At 46.5% G+C, this 21,049-nt stretch overlaps 1 protein-coding gene across 3 annotated transcripts in view; it reads left to right on the top strand.

Moving 5' to 3' along the window:
* Positions 1–21,049, top strand: part of ppp3cb (protein phosphatase 3, catalytic subunit, beta isozyme) — a 47,115-nt gene continuing 26,066 nt past the window's right edge. Inside the window, exons 1-2 of one of the 3 annotated variants that reach the window (XM_046295913.1) lie at positions 1–376; positions 20,173–20,373. In XM_046295913.1, coding sequence (XP_046151869.1) covers positions 328–376; positions 20,173–20,373 — 250 coding nt within the window. In that variant the 5' untranslated portion in view covers positions 1–327. Of the gene's footprint in view, positions 377–951; positions 1,064–20,172; positions 20,374–21,049 lie in introns of those variants that run through there. The other 2 variants (XM_046295911.1, XM_046295912.1) reach the window with 2 other exon arrangements.

The following is a 21,049-nucleotide window of genomic DNA, read 5'->3' as shown; positions in this document are numbered from 1 at the left end:
GGGAGTTCCTCCTTTCGCCATTCCGGGGTGTCGCCGCACCACAGAGCGCACTGAGGGAGTCCTGCGAAGAGAGGCAGCCCAGTACGCTCCAGGCCTCTTCACACCTTCATCCAGGCCACACGGTTCCCCAGCATGCCCCAGAAGACAGGTATCCGCTCATTATTTCCCCAGAGACCCGCCGCAGACCTCCTCAGCAGCCCCGTTTGAAAGATTACGGCGACACCGAGGGATGCTACTGCAGCAAACGCACCCCGCAACTGCAAACATTCTCGACGTCTGCCCGAGGACCAGATACATTTGGTTGGCCCCTGACAGAAGCCCCCGAGGATGTCCGACAGCGGTGCGAGCATGAACTCCGACGATCGGCCGGTTAAAAGTACGCGCAATTATATAATGATGCTTATGCGTTATTGTTTTGGATCATTGGCTTTGCATTGGCTGCAAACATGGCTGCAATAATGTCGATATGTGATTGCATGTGTGTGTGTATCCCCCTTTCTCACCACTTTTAATTTATCCCCCAATAATAAAACAAAACACTCTTAAGGATATTGGATGTTGAGTCACTGATGAAACAGCAACATAGTCGAGCTATGGATGCCAGTGTTTGATGATTGACACTGCCACCCCGTAGAGTCCTCAGCAATTATGTTTTAGGTTCTGAATGCCGAGAAGGTGCTACGACCTGTGCACTATGAGGAAATACCCATTTATTTCTTATTATGGGGAATGTCTCTCCGCGCGCACTGAGTGACATGGTGATGCTGCATGAGCTCGCTTTATTCGCCGGGTGCCTTGTGGTATTCTGAAGTAGGCCTACATGTACCACCAGCGAGAGAGAGCGCGCGCGCGAGAGAGAGAGAGAGAGAGAGTGTGTGAGAGAGAGAGAGAGAGAGAGAGAGAGAGAGAGAGAGAGAGAGAGAGAGAGAGAGAGAGAGAGAGAGAGAGAGAGAGAGAGAGAGAGAGAGAGAGAGAGAGAGAGAGAGAGAGAGTGAGAATAGCATCTCTTTCCAATGAAACATTTCTGGCAGTTTGACGATGACAGCGAAAGGAAGACTCAAAGGTAAAATTATAATTGGTTACATTGTCTGTTTTGCTTAATGTACGGGTCTAAGGCCTGTATGTAGGTTATTAGATGTTGATGAAATGGGTAGGTGTCACGAGTTAAGAAATAGATCCGTGGAAGTGACGATGTGAATAGAGGATATGTTTTGGGACTTGCCATTTATTCATCCCTGAACCATTTTTATTGAGGTCCCTTGCGTAGGCGTTATCGGAGTGTTCATAGCCTTGACGTTAACTGCTGTGAGAGCTCTACAACTTGGTCTACGTTGTCGATGTCTAGATGTATTTTTATGCAAATTTGACTCACACCGCCAGGCAATTTATTCGTTTAATTGTTTTTAGGATACAACTTGCGAGGTAGAAGAGACTAGATTCGGTTCCATATATGGATTTAGTATGGTAGCTCATAATGTCATTCATCTTGCACCTATGGTTGTGTTCTTATTTTTGTGGGTTTGAAACGTAATATACTCCATATGTCGCGTTATTAACGTTTCTCCCTCATGCTACATTATGCCTAAGGAAATTATGTGCATCTGCACAAATTGTGCGCGTAAGGTCTCACTTTCCTCACTATTCTATTTGTATTTGCCTCCCCGGATCATTCTGTCTCACTGAGAGCCAAATGAGAGACAAAATGGAGTTTCGGAATGCTTAGTTGCGTATCAGCATATTGTATGTATCCTATTGCGTCCATTAAAGCAGTATATCATGCTTTTATTGCATCATTAGATTATGGCATATTTCATGTGTTTATGAAGAGCGGCTTTTACGCGTTGGCGGCATCAGACGAGGTTCAGCAAGCCTTAGTACACAGTATCTGCACAGATTGTCATGTTTATCGGGGTCACAACAACCCTGGCAATGTGTGGACTGTGCACACGTAGTCACATGCGACGATGCATAACTGGGAGATTATCACCGGTTTCTGGTGTGGGAAAAAAGGGGGACGCGGGACAGATTGACACTCGGTCGGGAAAGCCCGGGTTTTCCGTGTGGGGCGCGTTTGGCTGAGTGTATGTGCACGTGCGCCGCGCGTGCGTGTTGGAACGCAGCTGGGCAGTGTGCTATAGTGCTCATCTGTAATAGTAAACTGAACAGCAGTATGCAAACCCATACACACATAATCTAGCTCAATGCCACTGTGAGAATAGAATGTAGCCTAGAGGAGAGAGACACATCACAGTGAGAGAGAACATTTCAGATGAGAGGAGGGAGCCGAGAGAGCGTATATAAAGGCCTTTAGTTAAATGAGTGCAGTTTTTCTACAGTAGGCCTATGAAAGGAGAGGTAGTCCAGACGGTAGCTTTGTTACATCCAGAAATGGGTGTGTGTAGGCTACTGTAGATGGACTAGGAGAGCGTGGGATAGGATAGAGGGATCAGGACGATTTGGAAGAGAGAGAGCACAACGGCAGATGAATGGAGGCATTGAACCGGGACAGAGTGCTCGCTAGGTGAGAGGCAGGAGAGGAAAGAGAGTATGTGACAGGTACATTGAGGAGTTGAAGTAGATGAGGAGAGAGAGATAGAAAGAGATGGAGGATTGTATGATGTAGGCTAATGGACAGACAGAATCTCCCAGGACCAATAGGATCTTCTGATCCTATGGACTTTAACCAATCTAATGGCTCAGATTTGCAAACCGTTCTCACCAGATTTTATATGAAAGACTTGTGATCTTTAATCCTGGTGAACCACACAATGTGCCGGATTTTGTTCCAGCCCAGCACTAACACACATATTTGATTAAACTAATCAACTATCATCAAAGCCCTCGATTTGGCCGCCTATTGACATTTAGAGTTTGCAGGGAAAGGACCGGAGGTTAGGACACAAGGAATAGAGGGAAGACTATTGAGGAAGAGCCCGAGTCACCTTTCCTCACATGCCTTGCATGTAACGTTAATAAAAACGTTGTGACTATCCATGGCCATACTAGTGCTCTCCTCATGGTCCACTTTCTGAGGAAAGTTGCTACAAACCCAGCTGTCTTTTATTTCTCTAGTGACTCACGCAATCTCCTCAAGTTGATAGGCTATCAGGTATTACATTAGAGCGTTTTCAGGCTAAGTGGTTGAACCTTTCATTCAGGCATACCAGTCAGAGAATAGAAGCAATCATCAGAGATCTCTCCATTCCGCAGACTTACTCTGCAAAGAGGTCTTGTCTGAATGGTTCACATATCGTACATTATATGCAATAAATAAAGATAGATGAGATTGGATAAACCACAATTTTGCTGAGCTATTTAACCTGTTCAGCACTGTCAGATCAGTGATCAGTATTGAGGTAGGAAGGAAGGATGGAAGGAGGCAAGAAGGAAGGATGAAAGGATTTTTCATTCAGGAATGCAAGCATGCATGCACACACACATACACAAATGCATACACACACACACACACACCACTCCTGGCATGGCTTGGGGCACCTTGTGCCCTGTGTGTGTGTGTGTGTGAATCTGTATGTGAGTGTGTGTATAGTTAATATTCGTGTGTGTGTGTGTGAGTGTGTGTGTGTATAGTTAATATTCATGTGTGTGTGTGTGTGTGTGTGTGTGAGAGAGAGAGAGTGTGTGTACAGTTAGTATTCATTTGTGTGTGAGTGAGTGTGTGTACAGTTAATATTTGTGTGTGTGTGTGTGTGTGTACAGTTAGTACTGGTTTGTGTGTGTGTGTGTGTGTGTGTACAGTTAGTACTTGTGTGTGTGTGTGAGTGTGTGTACAGTTAGTATTTGTGTGTGTGTGAGTGAGTGTGTGTACAGTTAGCATTTGTGTGTGTGTGTGTGTGTGTGTGAGAGAGAGTGTGTGTACAGTTAGTATTCATTCGTGTGTGAGTGAGTGTGTGTACAGTTAATATTTGTGTGTGTGTGTGTGTGAGTGTTAATATTCATGTGTGTGTGTGTGTGTGTGTGTGTACAGTTAGTACTGGTTTGTGTGTGTGTGAGTGTGTGTACAGTTAGTATTTGTGTGTGTGTGAGTGAGTGTGTGTACAGTTAGCATTTGTGTGTGTGTGTGTGTGTGTGTGTGTGTGTGTGTGTGTGTGTGTGTGTGTGTGTGTGTGTGTGTGTGTGTGTGTGTGTGTGTGTGTGTGTGTGTGAGTGAGTGTGTGTACAGTTAGTATTTGTGTGTGTGTGTGTGTTTGTGTGTGTGAGTGAGTGAGTGAGTGAGTGTGTGTACAGTTAGTATTTGTGTGTGTGTGTGTGAGTGAGTGAGTGTGTGTACAGTTAGTATTTGTGTGTGTGTGAGTGAGTGTGTGTACAGTTAGCATTTGTGTGTGTGTGTGTGTGTGTGTGTGTGTGTGTGTGTGTGTGTGTGTGTGTGTGTGTGTGTGTGTGTGTGTGTGTGTGTGTGTGTGTGTGTGTGTGTGTGTGTGTGTGTGTGTGTGTGTGAGTGAGTGAGTGAGTGAGTGAGTGAGTGTGTGTACAGTTAGTATTTGTGTGTGTGTGTGTATGTGTGAGTGAGTGAGTGTGTGTACAGTTAGTATTTGTGTGTGTGTGAGTGAGTGTGTGTACAGTTAGCATTTGTGTGTGTGTGTGTGTGTGTGTGTGTGTGTGTGTGTGTGTGTGTGTGTGTGTGTGTGTGTGTGTGTGTGTGTGTGTGTGTGTGTGTGAGTGAGTGAGTGAGTGTGTGTACAGTTAGTATTTATGTGTGTGAGAGTGAGTGAGTGTGTGTACAGTTAGTATTTGTGTGTGTGTGTGAGTGAGTGTGTGTACAGTTAATATTTGTGTGTGTGAGTTTGTGTGTGTGAGTGAGTAAGTGTGTGTACAGTTAGTATGTGTGTGTTTGTGTGTGTGTGTTTGTGTGTGTGTGTTTGTGTGTGAGTGAGTGAGTGTGTGTACAGTTAGTATTTGTGTGTGTGTGTGTGAGTGAGTGTGTGTGAGTGAGTGTGTGTACAGTTAATATTCATGTGTGTGGTGCCCGTAGTGAGGTAGGTCACACTTTGACAGTTTTCTCTTAGTTCTGTGCGTACTATGGCAGGACAGAGTATTTATAGCCCTTTAGAGTATGCAGTGAGGGAGAGAAGGAGGGAGAGAGGTACAGAGAGAGAGGCGGAGAGAGAAAGGAAAGGAGGTAGAGAGAGAGAGAGAGAGATTGTCTAATGAGGACATGCTGTTAGGGGACGGACCGTTGTTTCTGTCAGTGTGTGTGTGTGTACGTGTGTGTGTGTGAGCATATGTACACTGATGGTCCTTCATGTGTGAAGCATGCACACACACACCTTCAAAGACCCATGGATCTGTGCTAGGCTGCTAGCTGATCTGGGTCAGAGATTGTGGAGGCCTGAACACACACACATATACACAAACATGCACGCACACACACACACACATACACACACACACACACACACACACACACACACACACACACACACACACACACACACACACACACACACACACACACACACACACACACACACACACACACACACACACACACACACACACACACACACACACACACATAGACATAAAGACACGCATGTACACACACACACACATAAGCATGTGCACTATCACACCCCTCCCCCTTCTTATTTTGCACTCTCTCACTCCTCTCGTTCCGTGCTCCCATTCTTTCATCACTCAATTCCTCCCTCTCATTTATTTATGCAGTGACAGGCTGTAGGATGAGCAGATCTCCTGAGATGTGTTGTATCATTCTCCACGAGGTCTTGCAGAGGCCAACATATTGAGACAGAAACAGGTTCCTCACATGCAGTCAACAACACACACCAAGATGCCACGGGGAAACGCAGCGATGGTTTTTTGAACCAATGGCAAATTCAGAGCTGTCAGGTCTAACTACAGCAGAAGTGTTGATAAAAGACACTTTAGTGTTTTTCAACTGTCTACATATACAGTAGCAGGCTGATAAGGCATGAGGGGTAAAACAAGTCCTATATCGACATGACCTGAAAGGCCGCTCCGCAAGAAAGTTGCCACTGCTCCAAAACCGCCATCAAAAAGCCAGGCTACGGTTTGCAACTGCACATGGGGACAAAGATCGTACTTTTTGGAGAAATGTCCTCTGGTCTGATGAAACAAAAAATAACTGTTTGGCCATAATGACCATCGTTATGTCTGGAGGAAAAAGGAGGAGGCTTGCAAGTCAAAGAACACCATCCCAACTGTCAAGTACTGGGGTGGCAGCATCATGTTGTGGGGGTGCTTTGTTGCAGGAGGGACTGATGCACTTCACAAAATAGATGGCATCATGAGGTAGGAAAATTATGTGAATATATTGAAGCAACATCTCAAGACATCAGTTAAAGCTTGGTCGCAAATGGGTCTTCCAAATGGACAATGACCACAAGTATACTTCCAAAGTTGTGGCAAAATAGCTTAAGGACAACAAAGTCAAGGTATTGGAGTGACCATCACAAAGCCCTGACCTCAATACCATAGAATATTTGTGGGCATAACTGAAAATTCGTGTCTGAGTAAGGAGGCCTAAAAACCTGACTCAGTTACACCAGCTCTGATAGGAGGAATGGACAAAATTCACCCAACTTATTATGGGAAGCTTGCAGAAGGCTAACCGAAACTTTTGACCCAAGTTAAACAATTTAAAGGCATTGTTACCAAATACTAATTGAGTGTATGTAAACTTCTAACCCACTGGGAATGTGATGTAAAAAATAAAAGCTGAAATAAATCGTTCTCTCTACTATTCTGACATTTCAAATTCTTAAAATCAAGTGGTGATCCTAACTGACCTAAGACAGGGAATTTTTACTAGGATTTAATGTCAGGAATTGTGAAAAACTGAGTTTAAATGTATTAGGCTAAGGTGTATGTAAATATCCGACTTCAACTGTATGTTCTGATATACAACAGCAGTCAAACAGCATTCAGTTCTCGAACCACCCAGTATATAATATTCTACAAAGCCTTTTATTCCAAGTACTGTATTTCGTTTTCTCAAACTCTCCATTATCTTCAATATCTGTCCTACTTTTTCCTCTCCTCTCCTCTCCTCTCCTCTCCTCTCCTCTCCTCTCCTCTCCTCTCCTCTCCTCTCCTCTCCTCTCCTCTCCTCTCCTCTCCTCTCCTCTCCTCTCCTCTCCTCTCCTCTCCTCTCCTCTTCCCTCACGCACACAGTCTCACACACACGCACACAGTCTCGCACACAGTCTCACAGTCTCACACACACACACACACACACACACACACACACACACACACACACACACACACACACACACACACACACACACACACACACACACACACACACACACACACACACACACACACACACACACACACACACACACACACACACACACACACACACACACACACACACACACACATTTTTTTCACTTGCACATACTCTCACACACCCTCAAACCATACCATACCATAGTGGGTTAGAGTAGTTTGGTGGTGGAACTAGGGCAGTGCATTGGACAGGACATTCCTTGTATTGGTAAAAGAACAGTGTGGGTTAGTTCCCTGTAGAGCTAGTCCTACCGTAGTGGATCTGGAGCAGTAACCTAACCTGGTTAGCCCTTTAGCTCAGTGGGCTACTCTGACAGTGTGGAATACCCCCAAAACCTCAGAGACACATGACTAGTTGGGGGCTGCGGAGCCTGAAGTGATGGTGTGTGTGTGTGCACGTGTGCGTCTGTGTGTGTGTGTGTGATGAATTAGCCTGATTTACGGTTTAGGTGATAGGGGCAGTCAGGAGGTAGTAGCGGACAGTTAGAGGGTGATGGATAGAAGGCAGAAAGAAACAGAGAGAGAAGAAGGAAAGAAAGAAAGAAAGAAAGAAAAAAGAGAGAGAGTGAGCAGAAGGCCTACTTTCCTGATCTAGGCCATTATCTGTGTTAGCACTGGTGGGGCTTCATGAGGCTCTGTAGATTCTGCAGAACATTACCTTTATGTGTGTGTGTGTTTGTGTGTGTGTTTATGTGTGTGTATGTATGTGTGTGTGTGTGTTTGTGTGTGTTTATCTGTGTGTGTGTCCGTTCGCATACAAGTGTTGCCACAACTTTATCTGTATGTGTGTATTTCTGTTTCTGTATTTCTTTGTTTGTGCATGTGTGTGCATACGTGGATGTACAGTTGAAGTTGGAAGATTACATACACCTTAGCCAAATACATTTAACCTCAGTTTTTCAAAATTCCTGACATTTAATCCTAATAAAAATTCCCTGTCTTAGGTCAGTTAGGATCACCAGAATGAAAGTAGAGATAATTATTATATTCAGCTTTTATTTCTTTCATCACATTCCCAGTGGGTCACAAGTTTACATACACTCAATTAGTATTTGGTAGCATTACCTTTAAATTGTTTAACTTGGTTCAAACGTTTCAGGTAGCCTTCCACAAGCTTCCCACAATAAGTTGGGTACATTTTGGCCTATTCATCCTGGCAGAGCTGATGTAACTGAGTCAGGTTTGTAGGCCTCCTTGCACGCACACAATTTTTCAGTTCTGCCCACACATTTTCTATAGGACTGAGGTCAGGGCTTTATGATGGCCACTCCAATACCTTGACTTTGTTGTCCTTAAGCTATTTTGCCACAACCTTGGAAGTATTCTTGGGGTCATTGTCCATTTGGAAGACCCATTTGCGACCAAGCTTTAACTTCCTGACTGATGTAATATAATAATAATAATAATAATATATGCCATTTAGCAGACGCTTTTATCCAAAGCGACTTACAGTCATGTGTGCATATATTCTACGTATGGGTGGTCCCGGGGATCGAACCCACTAACCTGGCGTTACAAGCGCCATGCTCTACCAACTGTTGCTTCAATATATCCACATAATTTAACTTCCTCATGACGCCATCTATTTTGTGAAGTGCACCAGTCCCTCATGCAGCAAAACACCCCCACATCGATGGTCATTATGGCCAGCAGTTCTATTTTTGTTTCATCAGACCATAGGACATTTCTCCAAAAAGTATGATCTTTGTCCCCATGTGCAGTTGCAAACCGTAGTCTGGCTTTTTTATGGCGGTTTTGGAGCAGTGGCTTCTTCCTTGCTGAGCGGCCTTTCAGGTTATGTCGATATACTGTAGGACTCATTTTACTGTGGATATAGATACTTTATAGCTGTTTCCTCCAGTATCTTCACAAGGTTCTTTGCTGTTGTTCTGGGATCGATTTGCACTTTTCGCACCAAAGTACGTTCATCTCTAGGAGACAGAACGCGTCTCCTTCCTGAGCACTATGACGGCTGCGTGGTCCCATGGTGTTTATACTTGCTTACTATTGTTTGTACAGATGAACGTGGTACCTTCAAGCATTTTGAAATTGCTCCCAAGGATGAACCAGACTTGTGGAGGTCTACAATTTTTTTTCTGAGGTCTTGGTTGATTTCTTTAAATTTTCCCATGATGTCAAGCAAAGAGGCACTGAGTTTGAAGGTAGGCCTTGAAATACATCCACAGGTACACCTCCATCACTAAAGTGATGTCAATAAGCCTATCAGAAGCTTCTAAAGTGTTGCTACCTCCCCTCACCTCCTGGGGGTGACCCGTCAGGAAGTCCAGGACCCAGTTGCAGAGGGAGGTGTTTTGTCCCAGGTTCCTTAGCTTAGTGATGAGGTTTGAGGGCACTATGGTGTTGAACGCTGAGCTGTAGTCAATGAATAGCATTCTCACATAGGTGTTCCTTTTGTCCAGGTGGGAAAGGGCAGTGTGGAGTGCAATAGAGATTGCATCATCTGTGGATCTGTTTGGGTGGTATGCAAATTGTAGTGGGTCTAGGGTTTCTGGGATAATGGTCTTGATGTGAGCCATTACCAGCCTTTCAAAGCACTTCATGGCTACAGACGTGAGTGCTACGGGTCTGTAGTAATTTAGGCTGGTTGCTTTTGTGTTCTTGGGCACAGGGACTATGGTGGACGAGACAGCCAATAGGGAGGAGGTCAGAGACCTGGCCGGGTGGTGCCAAAATAACAATCTATCCCTCAACGTAACCAAGAGTAAGGAGATGATTGTGGACTACAGGAAAAGGAGGACCGAGCACGTCCCCATTCTCATCGACGGGGCTGTAGTGTAGCAGGTTGAGAGCTTCTAATTCCTTGGTGTCCACATCAATAACAAACTAGAATGGTCCAAGCACACCAAGACAGTCGTGAAGAGGGCACGACAAAGCCTATTCCCCCTCAGGAAACTAAACAGATTTGGCATGGGCCCTGAGATCCTCAAAAGGTTCTACAGCTGCAACATCGAGAGCATCCTGACCGGTTGCATCACTGCCTGGTACGGCAATTGCTCTGCCTCTGACCGCAAAGCACTACAGAGGGTAGCGCGTATGTCCCAATACATCACTGGGGTAAAGCTGCCTGCCATCCAGGACCTCTACACCAGGCGGTGTCAGAGGAAGGCCCTAAAAATTGTCAAAGACCCCAGCCACCCCAGTCATAGACAGTTCTCTCTACTACTGCATGGCAAGTGGTACCAGAGTGCCAAGTCTAAGAACAAAAGGCTTCTCAAAAGTTTAAACCCCCAAGCCATAAGGCTTCTGAACTGGTAATCAAATGGCTACCCAGACTATTTACATTGTGTGCCCCCCCACTCAACCCCTCTTTTACGCTGCTGCTACTCTCTGTTTATCTTATATGCATAGTCACTTTAACTATATATCCATGTACATACTATCTCAATTGGCCCAATGAACCAGTGCTCCCGCACATTGGCTAACTGGGCTATCTGCATTGTGTCCCACCACCCGCCAACTCCTCCTTTTACGCTACTGCTACTCTGTTCATCATATATGCTCTCCTTCCAGACTCATATCAAACATCTCCAATCGAAAATCAAATCTAGAGTCGGCTTTCTATTCCGCAACAAAGCCTCCTTCACTCACGCCGCCAAACTTACCCTAGAAAAACGTACTATCCTACCGATCCTCGACTTTGGCGATGTTATCTACAAAATAGTTTCCAACACTCTACTCAGCAAACTGGATACAGTTTATCACAGTGCCATCCGTTTTGTCACTAAAGCACCTTATACCACCCACCACTGCGACCTGTATGCTCTAGTCGGCTGGCCCTCGCTACATATTCGTCGCCAGACCCACTGGCTCCAGGTCATCTACAAGTCCATGCTAGGTAAAGCTCTGCCTTATCTCAGTTCACTGGTCACGATGGCAACACCCACCCGTAGCACGGGCTCCAGCAGGTGTATCTCACTGATCATCCCTAAAGCCAACACCTCATTTGGCCGCCTTTCGTTCCAGTTCTCTGCTGCCTTTGACTGGAACGAATTGCAAAAATCGCTGAAGTTGGAGACTTTTATCTCCCTCACCAACTTCAAACATCTGCTATCTGAGCAGCTAACCGATCGCTGCAGCTGTACATAGTCTATCGGTAAATAGCCCACCCATTTTTACCTACCTCATCCCCATACTGTTTTTATTTATTTACTTTTCTGCTCTTTTGCACACCTATATCTCTACCTGTACATGACCATCTGATCATTTATCACTCCAGTATTAATCTGTAAAATTGTAATTATTCGCCTACCAGCTCATGCCTTTTGCACACAATATATATAGACTCCTTTTTTTTCCTTTTCTACTGTGTTATCGACTTGTTAATTGTTTACTCCATGTGTAACTCTGTGTTGTCTGTTCACACTGCTATGCTTTATCTTGGCCAGGTCGCAGTTGCAAATTAGAACTCAACTAGCCTACCTGGTTAAATAAAGGTGAAATAAAAAATTAAAAAATTAAAAAATACTCACTTTAACCATACCTACATGTACATACTATCTCAATAAGACTGACTAACAGGTGTCTGTGTAGCCTTGCTACTGTTATTTTCAAATGTCTTTTTACTGTTGTTTTATTTCTTTACACACACACACACACACACACACACACACACACACACACACACGCACGCACGCACACACGCACACACACACACACACACACACACACACACACGCACGCACGCACGCACACGCACACACACACACACACACACACACACACACACACACACACACACACACACACACACACACACACACACACACACACACACACACACACACACACAGAGAGAGAGCCTGTAAGTAAGCATTTCACTGTAAGGTCTACCTACACCTTTTGTATTCGGCGCACTTGACAAATACACTTTGATTTGATTTGATAAAGCAATGATATAATTTTCTGGAATTTTCCAAGCTGTTTAAAAGCACAGTCATCTTAGTGTATGTAAACTTCTGACCCACTGGAATTGTGATACAGTGAATTATAAGTTAAATAATCTGTATTTCAATTACTTGTGTCATGCACAAAGTAGATGTCCTAACCGACTTGCCAAAACTATAGTTTGTTATCAAGAAATTTGTGAAGTGGTTGAAAAACAAGTTTTAATGACTCCAACCTAAGTGTATGTAAACGTCCTACCTCAACTGTATGTGTGTTCGTGTCTCAGTGTGTGTATGGGCTTTTGCCCTTGCGCCTGTGTGTGTGTGAGTCCTCACGTGCAGCTGGGAGCTCTTGCTTTATCACTCTCCTCACCAGTCATCTCCAGCAGTGCCCTAAGGGCCTTCATTATGTAAGAGAAACACCGCTGCAAAGTGCAAACCGACAACTCAGCCATAGCTATGCTGAAATAAAGCCTGTTAGGCCACCTATAACACAGACAGTACATTCAAGTTTAAAGTTTTACTAGTTGTATATACGGGATACGCATGGTACACATCGTCCAATGAAATGCTTACTTCTCGAAAATGCAACAACACTAAAGAAATAAGAAATATTAAATAAGAAATACTAAAAGATGGCCTCTACACACAATACCCCATAAAGTGGAATTATGTTTTTTAGAAATGTGTACAGATGAATGCAAAATTTAAAGCTGAAATGTCTTGAGTCAATAAGTATTCAAGTTCAACATAAAAAAATGTGCTTAACAAGTCACATAATACGTTGCATGTTTAACATGATTTCTGAATGACCACCTCATCTCAGTACCCCACACATACAATTATCTGTAAGGTACCTTATTGGAGCACTGAACTTAAAACACACATTCAACCACAAAGACCAAGGGAGGTTTTCCAATGACTTTCACAGTGTTTCATTGATCTCTGCGTTGTTGGGCGCTTGCAAGAAAGACATTTCACTGTACTTGCGCACGTGACATTCAACTATTTGTAGATGGGTAAAAATAAAAAAAGAAGACGTTGAATATCCCTTTGGTGAAGTTGATAATTAGACGTTGGATGGTGTATCAATACACTACAAAGATACAGGTGTCCTTCCTAACTCAGTTGCAGGAGAGGAAGGAAACCGCCATGAGACCAATGGTGACTTTAAAACAGTTACAGAGTTGAATGGCTGTGACAGGAGAAAACTGAGGATGGATCAACAACATTGTAGTTACTCAACAATACTAATCTAAATGACAGAGTGAAAAGAAGGAAGCTTGTACAGCAGGGGTGTCAAACTCAATCCACAGAGGGCCGAGTGTCTGGGTATTTGTGTTTTTTGCCTTTCAATTAAGACGTAGACAACCAGGTGATGGGAGTTCCTTACTAATTAGTGACCTTAATTCATCAATCAAGTGCAATTGTAGAGGCAAAATCCTCATACACTTGGCCCTCTGTTGAATGAGTTTGATAAAAGTGCTGTACAGAATAATATTCCAAAATATGCATCCTGTTTCCAAGAAGGCCCTAAAGTAAAACTGCAAAATACAAGCATTATGTTTAGGGCAAATCCAACATATCACATCAATTAGTACCATTCTCCATAATTTCAAGCACAGTGGTGGCTGAATCAAGGTTATGGGTATGCTTATTGTCAAGGATTAGGGAGTGTTTTAGGATAAAAAGAAACGGAATAGAGCTAAGCACAGGCAAAATCCAAGAGGAAAATATGGTTCTGACTGCTTTCCAAGACACTGGGAGACAAATGTTTCTGAGTAGCCTATTTACAGTTTTGACTTTAATCTGCTTGAAATTCTATGGCAAGACATGAAAATGGCTGACTTAGCAATGACTAACAACCAACTTGACAGAGATTGAAGATTTCTTTTTTTAAAGTGCAAATTTGACCAAAAAAGACTAACAGCTGTAATCGCTGCCAAAGGTGATTCGAACGTGTATTATAAACTGGGTGGTTCGAGCCCTGAATGCTGATTGGCTGACAGCCGTGGTATATCAAACTGTATACCACGGGTATGACAAAATATTTATTTTACTGCTCTAATTTAGTTGGTAACCAGTTTATAATAGCAATTAGGCCCCTCAGGGATTTTTGATATATGGCAAATTTCAAGGCTAAGGGCTGTGTCCAGGCACTCCGTGTTGCGTTGTGCTTAAGAACAGCCCTTAGCCATGGTATATTGGCCATATACCACACCTCCTCATGTCTTATTGTTTAATTGACTCAGGGGCGTGAATAGTTAGGTAAATTAGATATTTCTGTATTTCATTTTCAATAAATTTGCTAACATTTCTAAAAACACGTTTTCACTTTGTAATTATGGTGTATTGTGTGTAGATGGGTGAGAAAAATACAATATTTAATCAATTTTGAGGCTGTAAGAAGAAAGAAGAAACCCACACACTGCTCTTGCTAGTATCGCTACTCTTTATGAAGCTTCCCGTATCGGCCTCAAGGCCTTCCTCAGAGGGTTTTACATTTAGACCCTTATGGAGATGCTCCATCCACATCGGTTCAATGCATCTAATAGGGTTGGAGTCTAGGTCAAATAAACACCTGTTACCAAATATAACAATGTGCATTTCATAAGTACTCTAATACAGTGTGCACCTTTGGAATTCAGGCTGTAACACAACAAAATGTCAAATAAGTCAAGGGGTATGAATACTTTCAGAAGGCACTGCAGTCCAATATTTACACATGTAAAGTGAAGGTGGGGGGGGGGCAGTGTATATACTGAGCAGTAGAAAAAAAAGTCTGGTAGGAGCAGTTGTGATGTGTGTGTAGCATGAATGTATATGTGTGTATGTGTCTGTGTGGGTGTGTGCTAAGGAGTGGGGAATGATGGCTTGTTGGTATCAGACCGAGTGCTCCGATACTGGAGCACACTCTTAAAGGGAGTGCTCCTAATCTCAGCTTGTTACCTGTATAAAAGACACCTGTCCACAGAAGCAATCAATCAATCAGATTCCAAACTCTCCACCATGGCCAAGACCAAAGAGCTCTCCAAGGATGTCAGGGACAAGATTGTAGACCTACACAAGGCTGGAATGGGTTACAAGACCATTGCCAAGCAGCTTGGTGAGAAGGTGACAACAGTTGGTGCAATTATTTGCAAATGGAAGAAACACAAAAGAACTGTCAATCTACCTCGGCCTGGGGCTCCATGCAAGATCTCACCTCGTGGAGTTGCAATGATCATGAGAATGCTGAGGAACTGGCCCAGAACTACACGGGAGGATCTTGTCAATGATCTCAAGGCAGCTGGGACCATAGTCAGCAAGAAAACAGTTGGTAACACACTACGCCGCGAAGGACTGAAATCCTGCAGAGCCCGCAAGGTCCCCCTACTCAAGAAAGCACATATACATGCCTGTCTGAAGTTTGTCAATGAACATTTGAATGATTCAGAGGACAACTGGGTGAAAGTGTTGTTGTCAGATGAGACCAAAATGGAGCTCTTTGGCATCAACTCAACTCGCCGTGTTTGGAGGTGGAGGAATGCTGCCTATGACCCCAAGAACACCATCCCCACCGTCAAACATGGAGGTGGAAACATTATGCTTTGGGGGTGTTTTTCTGCTAAGGGGACAGGACATTTTCACCGCATCAAAGGGACGATGGATGGGGCCATGTACCGTCAAATCTTGGGTGAGAACCTCCTTCCTTCAGCCAGGGCATTGAAAATGGGTCATGGATGGGCATTGACCCAAAACACACGGCCAAGGCAACAAAGGAGTGGCTCAAGAAGAAGCACATTAAGGTCCTGGAGTGGCCTAGCCAGTCTCCAGACCTTAATCCCATAGAAAATCTGTGGAGGGAACTGAAGGTTTGAGTTGCCAAACGTCAGCCTCAAAACCTTAATGACTTGGAGAAGATCTGCAAAGAGGAGTGGGACAAAATCCCTCCTGAGATGTGTGCAAACCTGGTGGCCAACTACAAGAAACGTCTGACCTCTGTGATTGCCAACAAGGGTTTTGTCACCAAATACTAAGTCATGTTTTGCAGAGGGGTCAAATACCTATTTCCCCCAATGAAATGCAAATCAATTTATAACATTTTTGACATGCGTTTTTCTGGATTTTTTTTGTTGCTATTCTGTCTCTCACTGTTCAAATAAACCTACCATTAAAATGATAGACCGATCATTTCTTTGTCAGTGGGCAAATGTACAAAATCAGCAGGGGATCAAATACTTTTTTACCTCACTGTATATATATATATAGTTTCCCTGTATCCTGCTGCGTCCAGTACAGTATATGATGTGAATTACATTTCTCTCTCCTTTTTCTCACCCTGTCGCCCTGTCTTCCCATCTCTCTCTCCATCCCCATATCTCTACCCCATATCTCTCTCTCCATCCCCATCTCTCCCCCATCTCTCTCTCCATCCCCATATCTCTACCCCATCTCTCTCTCCATCCCCATATCTCTACCCCATATCTCTCTCTCCATCCCCATCTCTCCCCCATCTCTCTCTCCATCCCCATCTCTCTCTCCATCCCCATATCTCTATCCCATCTCTCTCTCCATCCCCATCTCTCCCCAATCTCTCTCTCCATCCCCATATCTCTCTACCCCATCTCTCTCTCCATCCCCATCTCTCTCTACCCCAAATCTCTCTCTCCATCCCCATCTCTCCCCCATCTCTCTCTCCATCCCCATATCTCTACCCCATCTCTCTCTCCATCCCCATATCTCTACCCCATCTCTCTCTCCATCCCCATATCTCTACCCCATCTCTCTCTCCATCCCCATATCGCTACCCCATCTCTCTCTCCATCCCCATATCTCTACCCCATCTCTCTCTCCATCCCCATCTCTCCCCCATCTCTCTCTCCACCCCCTATCTCTCTACCCCATCTCTCTCTCCATCCCCATCTCTCTCTCCATCCCCATATCTCTACCCCATCTCTCTCTCCATCCCCATCTCTCTCTACCCCATCTCTCTCTCCATCCCCATATCTCTCTACCCCATCTCTCTCTCCATCCCCATCTCTCTCTACCCCATCTCTCTCTCCATCCCCATATCTCTCTACCCCATCTCTATCTCCATCCCCATATCTCTCTACCCCATCTCTCTCTCCATCCCCATATCTCTCTACCCCATCTCTCTCTCCATCCCCATCTCTCTCTACCCCATCTCTCTCTCCATCCCCATATCTCTCTACCCCATCTCTCTCTCCATCCCCATCTCTCCCCATCTGTCTCTCCATCCCCATCTCTCCCCCATCTCTCATCCCCATCCCTCCCCATCTCTCTCCATCTCTTTCTCCATCCCCATATCTCTCTCCATCCCCATCTCTCCCCATCTCTCTCTGCATCCCCATCTCTCTCTGCATCCCCATCTCTCTCTCCATCCCCATATCTCTCTACCCCATCTCTCTCTCCATCCCCATCTCTCTCCATCTCTCTCCATCCCCATATCTCTCTCCATCTCTCTCTCCATCCCAATCTCTCCCCATCTCTCTCCATCCCCATCTCTCTCCATCTCACTCTCCATCCCCATATCTCTCTCCATTTCTCTCTCCATCCCCATCTCTCTCCCATCTCGCTCTCCATCCTCATCTCTCCCCATCGCTCTCTCCATCTCTCCCCCATCTCTCCCCATCTCTCTCTCCATCCCCATCTCTCCCCCATCTCTCTCATCCCCATCCCTCCCCATCTCTTTCCCCCCCCATCTCCCCCTCATCTATCCCCCATCTCTCTCTATCTCCATCCCTCCCCCATCTCTCTCCATCTCTATCCCTCACCCATCTCTTTATTCCCTCATCTATCCCAATCTATCTCTCCACCCCCATCTATTCCCCATCTGTCTCTCCATCCCCATCTATTCCCCATCTTTCTCTCCCTCCCCCATCTCTCTCTCATCTCCATCTCTCCCCCATCTCTCCCCATCTCTCTCCATCCCCATCTCTCTCTCCATCTGTCTCTCCATCCCCATATCTCTCTCCATCTCTCTCTCCATCCCAATCTCACCCCATCTCTCTCTCCATCCCCATCTCTCTCCATCTCACTCTCCATCCCCATATCTCTCTCCATCTCTCTCTCCATCCCCATCTCTCTCCCATCTCGCTCTCCATCCCCATCTATTCCCCATATTTCTCTCCCTCCCCCATCTCTCTCTCATCCCCATCTCTCCCCCATCTCTCCCCATCTCTCTCCATCCCCATCTCTCTCTCCATCCCCATATCTCTCTCCATCTCTCTCTCCATCCCAATCTCTCCCCATCTCTCTCTCCATCCCCATATCTCTCTCCATCTCTCTCTCCATCCCCATCTCTCCCCATCTCTCTCCATCCCCATCTCTCTCTCCATCCCCATATCTCTCTCCATCTCTCTCTCCATCCCAATCTCTCCCCATCTCTCTCTCCATCCCCATATCTCTCTCCATCTCGCTCTCCATCCTCATCTCTCCCCCACCGCTCCATCCCCATCTCTCCCCATCGCTCTCTCCATCTCTCCCCCATTTCTCCCCATCTCTCTCTCCATCCCCATCTCTCTCCATCCCCATCTCTCTCCATCCCCATCTCTCCCCATCGCTCTCTACATCTCTCCCCCATCTCTCCCCATCTCTCTCTCCATCCCCATCTCTGCCCATCTCTCTCCATCCCCATCTCTCCCCATCCCCATCTCTCCCCATCTCTCCCCCATCTCTCCATCCCATCTCTCCCCCATCTCTCTCCATCCCCATCTCTCCCCATCTCCTCCCTATCTCTCCCCCATCTCTCCCCATCTCTCTCTCCATCCCCATCTCTCCCCATCTCTCTCCATCCCCATCTCTCCCCATCGCTCTCTCCATCTCTCCCCCATCTCTCCCCATCTCTCTCTCCATCCCCATCTCTGCCCATCTCTCTCCATCCCCATCTCTCCCCATCCCCATCTCTCCCCATCTCTCCCCCATCTCTCCCCATCTCTCCCCCATCTCTCCATCCCCATCTCTCCCCATCCCCATCTCTCCCCATCTCTCCCCCATCTCTCCCCATCTCTCCCCATCTCTCCATCCCCATCTCTCCCCCATCTCTCTCCATCCCCATCTCTCCCCATCTCTCCCCTATCTCTCCCCCATCTCTCCCCATCTCTCTCCATCCCCATCTCTCCCCCATCTCTCCCCCATCTCTCCCCATATCTCCGGCATCTCTCCCCATCTCTCCATCCCCATCTCTCCCCCATCTCTCTCTCCAACCCCATCTCTCCCCATCATCTCTCTCCATCCCCATCTCTCCCCATCTCTCTCCATCCCCATCTCTCCCCCATCTCTCCATCCCCATCTCACCCCATCTCTCCATCCCCATCTCTCCCCCATCTCTCTCTCCAACCCCATCTCTCCCCATCTCTCCATCCCCATCTCACCCCATCTCTCCATCCCCATCTCTCCCCCATCTCTCTCTCCAACCCCATCTCTCCCCATCTCTCCATCCCCATCTCTCCCCCATCTCTCCCCATCTCTCCATCCCCATCTCTCCCCATCACTCTCTCCATCCCCATCTCTCCCCATCCCCATCTCTCCCCATCTCTGTCTCCATCCCCAAATTTCCCCATCTCTCTCTCCATCCCATCTCTCCCTCCATCCCCATCTCTCCCCCATCTCTCTCTCCACCCCCATCTCTCCCCCATCTCTCTCTCCATCCCCATCTCCCGCATCTCTCTCTCCATCCCCAACTAACCTCATCTCTCTCTCCATCCCATCTCTCCCCCATCTCTCTCTCCATCCCCATCTCCCCCATCTCTCTCTCCACCCCCATCTCTCCCCCATCTCTCTCTCCACCCCCATCTCCCCCATCTCTCTCTCCATCCCCAACTAACCTCATCTCTCTCTCATCCCATCTCTCCCCCATCTCTCTCTCCATCACCATCTATTTCTCTCCATCCCTATCTCTCCCCCATTTCTCTTTCCATCTTTCTCCCTCTCCTCTGTCCTCCTTCTCCCATTCCTCTCCTCTTCCTAGCGGTCCCCTTCCCCCTGAGCCACAGGCTCTCCATGAAGGAGGTGTTTGACTGTGAGGGGAAGCCCAGAGTAGACCTGCTAAAAGCCCACCTCACCAAGGAGGGTCGCCTGGAGGAGGTGGTGGCCCTACGTATCATCAATGAGGGAGCCGCCATCCTGCGCCAGGAGAGGACCATGCTGGATATAGAGGCCCCAGTCACAGGTGAGGAGGGAGGGGGAGTGGGGAGGGAGGGTGAGGAGAGGAGAGTGGAGAGGAAGGAGAGGACCATGCTGGATATAGAGGCCCCAGTCACAGGTGAGGAGGGAGGGGGAGTGGGGAGGGAGGGAGGGTGAGGAGAGGATAGTGGAGAGGAAGGAGAGGACCATGCTGGATATAGAGGCCCCAGTCACAGGTGAGGAGGGAGGGGGAGTGGGGAGGGAGGGTGAGGAGAGGAGAGTGGAGAGGAAGGAGATGACCATGCTGGATATAGAGGCCCCAGTCACAGGTGAGGAGGGAGGGGAGTGGGGAGGGAGGGTGAGGAGAGGAGAGTGGAGAGGAAGGAGAGGACCATGCTGGATATAGAGGCCCCAGTCACAGGTGAGGAGGGAGGGGGAGTGGGGAGGGAGGGAGGGTGAGGAGAGGAGAGTGGAGAGGAAGGAGAGGACCATGCTGGATATAGAGGCCCCAGTCACAGGTGAGGAGGGAGGGGGAGTGGGGAGGGAGGGTGAGGAGAGGAGAGTGGAGAGGAAGGAGAGGACCATGCTGGATATAGAGGCCCCAGTCACAGGTGAGGAGGGAGGGGGAGTGGGGAGGGAGGGTGAGGAAGGAAAGAGAGGACCATCCTGTATATAGAGGCCCCAGTCACAGGTGAAGAGGGAGGGGGAGTGGGGAGGGAGGG

The sequence above is a fragment of the Oncorhynchus gorbuscha genome, linkage group LG13 (genome assembly GCF_021184085.1).
Source record: "Oncorhynchus gorbuscha isolate QuinsamMale2020 ecotype Even-year linkage group LG13, OgorEven_v1.0, whole genome shotgun sequence".
In the NCBI taxonomy this organism is placed as follows: domain Eukaryota; kingdom Metazoa; phylum Chordata; class Actinopteri; order Salmoniformes; family Salmonidae; genus Oncorhynchus; species Oncorhynchus gorbuscha.
Note: the sequence above shows the minus strand (reverse complement) of the source record. Positions and strands in the feature narration are given on the sequence as shown.